Source organism: Petaurus breviceps, unplaced genomic scaffold (genome assembly GCF_028583685.1).
Source record: "Petaurus breviceps papuanus isolate PSGF00001 unplaced genomic scaffold, PetGlider_PUasm1.0 181, whole genome shotgun sequence".
NCBI classification, from domain to species: Eukaryota; Metazoa; Chordata; class Mammalia; order Diprotodontia; family Petauridae; genus Petaurus; species Petaurus breviceps.
In genome coordinates this window covers 26,589,072-26,596,558 of record NW_027185784.1, presented here as the reverse complement: position 1 = coordinate 26,596,558, position 7,487 = coordinate 26,589,072, and the positions used below count along the sequence as shown (strand labels likewise).

At 43.3% G+C, this 7,487-nt stretch overlaps 1 gene segment (V, D, J or C); it reads right to left on the bottom strand.

Annotated features, from left to right (window-relative positions):
* Positions 1-1,648: 1,648 nt before the first annotated feature.
* On the bottom strand, positions 1,649-5,127 carry LOC138160393 (T cell receptor beta variable 18-like). The segment is given in 3 exon segments: positions 1,649-2,032; positions 4,821-4,987; positions 5,079-5,127. Coding segments are annotated over 3 exon segments (474 nt in total).
* Positions 5,128-7,487: the final 2,360 nt, after the last annotated feature.

Sequence of the window (7,487 nt, the reverse complement as noted above, 5' to 3'; positions counted from 1 at the left end):
TTTCAGATCCCATTTCTCTCTCTTGCTGTTAGCCTGGCTGTCCGAGTCTCCCTTACCACACACTTCCCTTTCCCCAATGCTCTCACTCTCATACAGAGCATATGCTTCGCACCATCATGATTTCTTCCCCAACTCCCCAGGATTTCTGGCACATACTGGTTCCTAGAAGCAATAGAAGACTCAGCATCTTCTAGAACTGACTGCACTCTTTCCTCAAAGGAGAGACTGAGGGTCAGGTGAAATGCCAGTTCTTTTCTATGGGTGGATACTACAGAATGCTAAAGGAGCTCTCTTCTGCCCTCTGGTGGAACTCTGCATCACTTCACTCAGCATTGCCATTATAACTTGGCTTGTACCAACTCCCTCCCTTGTTGCAATTATTCAAGATAAGAAAGGTCAGCATTTTCTCCACAAGTCCAGAATAACTTCTCCTTCTCCAAACACTACCTATCTTCTACAAACACTATATATCTAAATTATTATGGCAATCAAATGACATTTAGTATTTATGAATCTTTTTATTACCATGAAGTCCCATATAAATATGTCATGTTTTTTCACACTTTTCTAATATAAGGTCCTTAAGGACAGAAGCTGTTTCTCTCGGTCTTTGTATTCCTAGTGAACATACTAAGTTTTTGTTGAGTATCACAATGTTCCCTTGTTCAGGGGATAATAGGTACCTCTGTTAGAGAACTTTCCCTATTTTCAGAGAGACAGAAAGAGAGAGAATTTGGATTCATTATATGCTAGCATTTATACGGCACTTTAAGGTTTGCAAAATACTTTACAAATATTATGTTACTTTATCTACACAACAGCCCTGGGTGGCAGATGCGGTCATTATCCTCATTTTACAAATAAGGAAACTGAGGCAATTAAAGGCTAAGTGACTTGCCCAGAGTTACCTAGCCAGTCAGTGTCTGAGACTAGATTTGAACTCAGGCCTTCCTGATTAGCTCCAACACTCTATCCACCGTGTCACCTGTTGGTCTTTCTATCTTCCTTTATTCCTATCTCTAGTCATTTGTTGAATTTGAATGCCCAGAAGAGTCCCTTGTATAGTAAATATTTAATTATCATTTGTTAATTGAATAATCCTAGTTAATAATCCATAGCCAGACGTTTTATTACACCTAGGGCAAGTAGCAGTGGCTGTGAGAGGAGTTGGGGGAGGTTGTAGGCTTCTCTGGGGTCTGGCCACGAGGAGAATGAAACCTAACCAGGTTCCTTAAGGGCTGAAGAGGAGTAATTTCCTCTGTTGCAAATGACATAGAGGTAGATTAAGTGGGAAAGGCCATGGAGAGTGTTGTCAGGTATTTTCTAAATATCCCTTATTAGATCTGAGATAGTTGCCCCTTCTTAATTGTGGCTCTGGGTGCGGTGATGGACATTTATTTAGAAGCCTCAGGAAGATTGACCTAAGAATGTGTCATGAATAACTCTGTATAAAGAGAGTGGGACAGTGGTGCAGGGGTAGAGAGGGAGAGGATGCAGGAGGGGAAGTTCTTAAATCCTAATCACAATTCAAAAGGCCTAAACCTTGGGGGTTAATAAATACTGAGAGTTGACTGTGCCACCCCTGACAGGATAGCCCACAATCTCAGCACTGAAAAACTCACTGTCCCTTTTGTGGTGGATGATACAAAGCTTTCATAAAATCAGAGATTTAGAGCCTGTAGGTACCTCAGTTGTCATGTAACAAACAGTCCTCATTGTACAGATGAGGAAACTGCTCTACCCCCTTCTGCAAGAGGCTGGGGGACAGCTGAAGCTACAACCCCACTTCCTCTTCCAGGGAGGAAAGAGGTGGGAGGCGCCCTGCCCAGGGTTGGGGAAGAGCTTGGAGGGAAAAGAAAGAGGATTTGTGTACAGAGAGGAGACGACTCTGCCGTGCTGTGGCTAGGCTGCTAGCACAGAGATAGAGAGCAGAGTCATTGTGCTCTGTGGCTTGGATCTTCAGCGTTGACGGGTTATTTTTATGCCATTCAACAGAGAATCGATCTTTTGGCAATCCAGTGGTATCCAAAGGCTCATTGTTCCGGAAGTATGCCAGGGACTCTATTCCCTCCCCTGTGATCTGTCGGTACCAGAAAAGGCTGTTATGTCCAGAAATGGGAGTGCACGTCAGTATCACTGTCTGTCTTGTTTCTTTGATAAGCTGCTTGGGGACCTGAATGACACCAGCATCTGCAAATCCTGCATGAGGAGATAAAAGCGTTGAGTCAGGGAAAGGAGAGTCAATGTCTGATAAGCATAGGATTTCCAGTGGCCCCATACCTCACCTGCTCCCAGTAGAAAAATGGAAAACCAGCAGAGGAATCTGATGTCCATATCAGGGACAAGACAGGAATGGATCATCTCACCAGCTCAGGGCTCAGGTATCTGGAAGTAGAGATCTGAGATCACCCAGACTCAATAAACATGATCTGCCTTTGATGTCACTATCTCTGTCAACTCTCTCGGTCTTATAAACAGCTCCAGAGAAGAGCATGCACACTCTGTGGAACAAGGTAGGGAAACTTCAGTCCCTTTGCAAACACAAATGGTATCAGCCTCTGGGATCTGTGATTGTAGGAACATATAAAGAGTCTTAAGCACTTCATCAAGGTTGAGCTCATTCAATCCCCTTCGGCAGCCCTTCCAGTGCTTGGCATAGTGCCTGACTTTTCCTGATTCATTCTGCGATACTGCCTTTCTAAATCACTTTTTTTATTTAGTTATTTTATTGTTGTTGTCATATATTTGCTTACACTATAGAAAGCTTCTGAGTATCCCTCCAATCTCTGTCTCTCTGCCATAACCAAGTGTTAGGGGTACACTCAAAGAGATCAGAACATTTAAACCCTAAACCAGGACTATCACTCTCACCACCACTGCTCCTTTGCCAGTGTCACACAGTTTGTGAGAGTATTTAAACCATACCCTTTCCACCACCACCACTGCCACCCTGTCCTCCGGGCAATCAATCTGCATCTCCTCGATTTCCATCCATTACTCCTACTTTCTTTGGCAAGTAAATACCCATGTTATTCTTCTATATGACATCCCCTCAAATACTTTTTTTGGAGGCGGGAAGACAAGGCAATTGGGGTTAAGTGACTTGCCCAAGGTCGCCCAGTTAGTTAAGTGTCAAGTGTCTGAGTCCAGATCTGAACTTAGGTCCTCCTGACTCCAGGGCTGTTGCTCTATTCACTGCACCACCTAGCTGCACCCATCCTCTAAAATATTTAAATATGATTGTCATATAACCCTTGAAGTTTTTGGCTGATTCCCCCAAGTTACTTACTGCCCTTTCTGCAATGACCTTGTTTTAATTTAGTTTGTTTCTCCTGATCATACATGAGATCCTTTCATTCAAATATATCATTCTTGTATTTTATCCCCAGCACTTAGCAGAGTCACTGCAATAAATCTCATCGATTGATTGACAGAGTAATTGTATGAAATTCCAGAACTCAAGGCAATGCTAGTCCCACAGGCAGACTTAGGAGGAAGAATAGTAAGGAATCTCTTGCCTTTCTTAACTTGCTAGCAAACAATTCAGGAGGATCTGCCTAACACAGATAGCTTTACTGAAGATTAAGCTTGGAGGAAGTCGACATGAACTGAAATAAAATTATTGTGGATTCTTCAGAAGGAGGGATGGCTTGACAAAGGAAAATGATTGAGCAGCCCCTCTTGTGTTAAGAATGGAATTTACCAAATACATGTCTTGAATAGTGTAGAGAAGACTATTTGGAAGCAAGGGATTGTAGTCACTAGATGTTGAGACCTAAATTTTCTTATCTGTAAAATTAAAGAGTTGTACTAGATGGTCTCTGATGCTTCTTCTAGCTCTAAATAATACATGATCTGTAAAAACAGAAATGTAAGGGTTTTGATAGAGTGAGACAATTCATTTAGAAATGTTTTACTGCCCCCATGTGGACACTGAAAGGATTAAGCCAGGGAGATGTTTCTGTGTTCTGTGCCCCTGATCATGAGCTACGAGATGGGAGGAAAAGGGAGGAGCACTTTACTCTGGTAGAGAGCAGCAAAAGAGAAGTTTCTGCTTGCTTGGATGTCAGGCTTTCAGACATTTGAGGGTGAAGATATTTGGGGCTTTCTCCATTAATGTGAAAATTGTGCAGTCCCTGGTTCATACCTCCTAACAACAGTCCTGAATACTGAACCCAAGTTTTGAATCCCTTGTCGTAATAATTGTTATCGTTGGTGGTGGTGTTTAGTCAATTAGTCATGTTCAAACCTTCATGACCCGATATCGGGTTTTCTTGGTAGAGATACTAAGGTGGTTTGCCATTTCCTTCTGCCCACTTTACAGATAAGGAAACTGAGGTAAACAGGGTTAAGTGACTTGCCCAGGTTCTCACAGCTAGTGAGTTTCTGAAGCCAGATTTGACCTCAGGAAGATAAATCTTCCTGACTCCAGGCTCACTACTCTATCGACATCGCCACCTAGCGGCCACACTCTCCCTAACAATAAATGTCTAACTACTGAATCCCAAACCTTCCCATCTCCTTGACTTTCCACTCTGTCTCACCTAGGACCCAGTAGCCCAAGACTAGTTTAGATACCTAGAACTTTTTTTAATGATTTATCCCCATTCACATACCCAGTCCACGCTCTTCTGTTTCCTGAGCTTGGGAAGATTTATGCATAGAGAGGGGTTAGTGTGCAGCACTGTGGTTTAGCTGCTGGCACAGAAATAGAGGGCCGAATCCTCTAATTCTACAGGTTGGATTTTCAGACTGTAGGGTAAGCCACTGGGCCAGTTAGCAGAGAATAGGGGCTTGGACAGCCCTGAACTATGGATGACTTGATTATTGTCACGATATTCTAACAATGTCAATTCTTGTCCTGGGAGCTGTTGATACCAGTAAACATAATTATGTCCTTTGATTGGGTCGCATCTCAATACCACGATTTTTTTCCTCTCTGTGATAAGGTTTCTTGGCATCTGGAAGACTCCAGCATCTCCAAGGCCTGTGGAGTAAGGAGTAAATTGTAGACTTCACTTTGAATCCAAGTCTGGCAAGTCCAAGTCAAGAATTTCCCACTGGTGCCCAAGACTCACCTAACCCCAGGAGACAAATGGCCACACGGCAGAAGAGCTTGGTATCCATAGTGGTGACAAGAAAGGAGTGGGGCATCTCCAAATCTCTAGAATATAGCTAGCATCTGAGGCTTCCTAGTCTTCAATTGGCTGTGTCTCTCTGTGACATGACACTTCCTATAGACTCCCATGTCCATTTAGATGTTTTGTACCTCACAGAAAAACAGGGGAGAGATATTTTACCAGTTAAAATACACATTATAAGGGTTCTTACTGGTTCTTGTGTTGGTAGGGAAACAGACTGACACCATGGGCTTGATTTCTTCTAATTTTATCTGAAATGTTCCTCTCCCTGAGGCACACTCCTCCCCTTTTTTCTGTGCTAATAAATATTTCAGTGACTTTCCAGTGCCTAGAAAAATTAACTTTAAACTCCTTAACAGGCAGTTATCTGCTCCTAAATCTGATCCTAACCTGCCTCCCCATCTCTATACCAGTCTTCCTTTCCTGACCTTTATCTCTTTGCCCTTTCCTTCTTCATATTCCTTACAACCTTGTCTACAGTGCATTGTATGAGAAGGAGAAGGCTCTGCCTGCAGTTTCCTGAAATGGCTTAAATGAGAAACATTTCCCTATATGTCCCTCCTCTAAAGCACTCATTTCTTTTCCCTGGCTTCCTTTGCAGAGATAAACTACAGCTCCTCTTCCCTCATCTTCAGTCCCTGCCCCACTCCATCTTTTTAACTCTTTTCTCCAAATGGGTTGAATGGAAAGGTCCCTCTGCATTGAGAATAGGAGCATGTAGTTCCTCGCCCTGGTCCTGCCAACAAGTAGCTTATCTATGACCTTAGACTTTTAATATCTTCTGGGCCTTTCATTTTTCACATTTGTAAATGGAACAGGTTATAATAGATGGATGGCAGTTTAGGTCCCATACAGCTCTGAATCTGTGTTCTTCTGATCTCCTAGGGCTCTTTTGTTCTGTCTCTGATGTTCTCAGTTCTGAGGTTCACAAACTCTGCCCTCCTGCTTTGCTTCATTTGACATCAGATTCTGACCTCCCTTAGCACTTCTGCCCAGGCCTTACTATCTACCCAACTCATTCAGTCCTGTTTCAGTTGTATCTGACTCTTCCTGATCCCATTAAAAAAAAAAAAAGTTACCGGAATGGTCTACCATTTCCTTTTCCAGTTCATTTTACAAATGAGGAAACTGAGGCAAAGAGGGTTAAGTGACTTGCCCAAGGTCACAGAGCTAGTAAGTGTCTGAGGCCAGATTTGAACTCAGGATGACGAGTTTTCCTGACTCCACGTCTGGCATTCTATCCACTGCACCACCTAACTGCCCAGCTCAGACCCATACCAATTCTTGATCACTATATTGAGGGATACCAAATCTTAGCATGACCTCACCAATATCCACTTTTGACTCAATGCCTGGTCCTCTACAAATGCTTCATATGATGCACCCGTGCTTTAAAGGGTTAATGCCCAACTGCTTTCTATAATAGAGGCTGCTGTAACCACAAACCAACTTCCTATCCAAGTAGCATGGAAAAGACTCTTTACAAGACTGGGTTGTTGGTCGTTGATTAAGAGTGGGGTTTATGCCCAGAGAGGAGGTGACTTGACAGTACTGTGTATGCTGATAGCACAGAGGTAGATGGCTGAGTCTCCCACACTCAGGGAACTGACATTAAGGAAACAGAGATTAATGTTTGATCGATTGACTTGGAAGTTATCAGAGATGCCTTTTTCCTTGGTAACACCTGACAATTTATAGGAATAGAGAAGATGCTTTGGCTCCTGTCCTAGCTTCTGTTGGTACCAGTACATATAATCATAATTCTGGTCCTGGTCACATCTCAGTTTCATTGCTTTTCCTGTGCCTGTGACCAGATATCTTGGGTTCTGGAGAACAATGCCATCCGTCAGACCTGTGAGAGGAAGAGATTAGAGCTAGAAGGCTGAGTTCAGGAGGGAAGCTGATGTTGCAGCCAAAAGAGAAAGGTTCATAATTCAGGCCTGACCTGTTCTTCTGGGCTGGGCACTCACCTGCTCCCAAGAGGCAAATGGCCACACAGCTGAGAAGTCTGGTTTCCATGGTGGCATCAGTGAAGTCCAGGGCTCTGGCTTGTTTGGGTGGAGTGTCTGTGGGACTCAGGCTTCTTGGGTTCCTCCTGCACTGTAGGTGTGGCTTGTCTGTTGAGAAAGATCTAAGATCTTTCTCTACCTCAGCACACAAGGAGGGATTGGCCTACTACTCAGAGTAAGGGTAAAGCATCTGAGATATGAATGGAAGCAGTCCCCTCAATCAGCCATGAATGGACATAGTTGCATTTATTGAACACATTCAGCAAACAACAAAGTCAGAAGTAGCATCATACTGTATAGAGTACTGCCCCTGGGATCAGATGACCTTGGTTCAAAC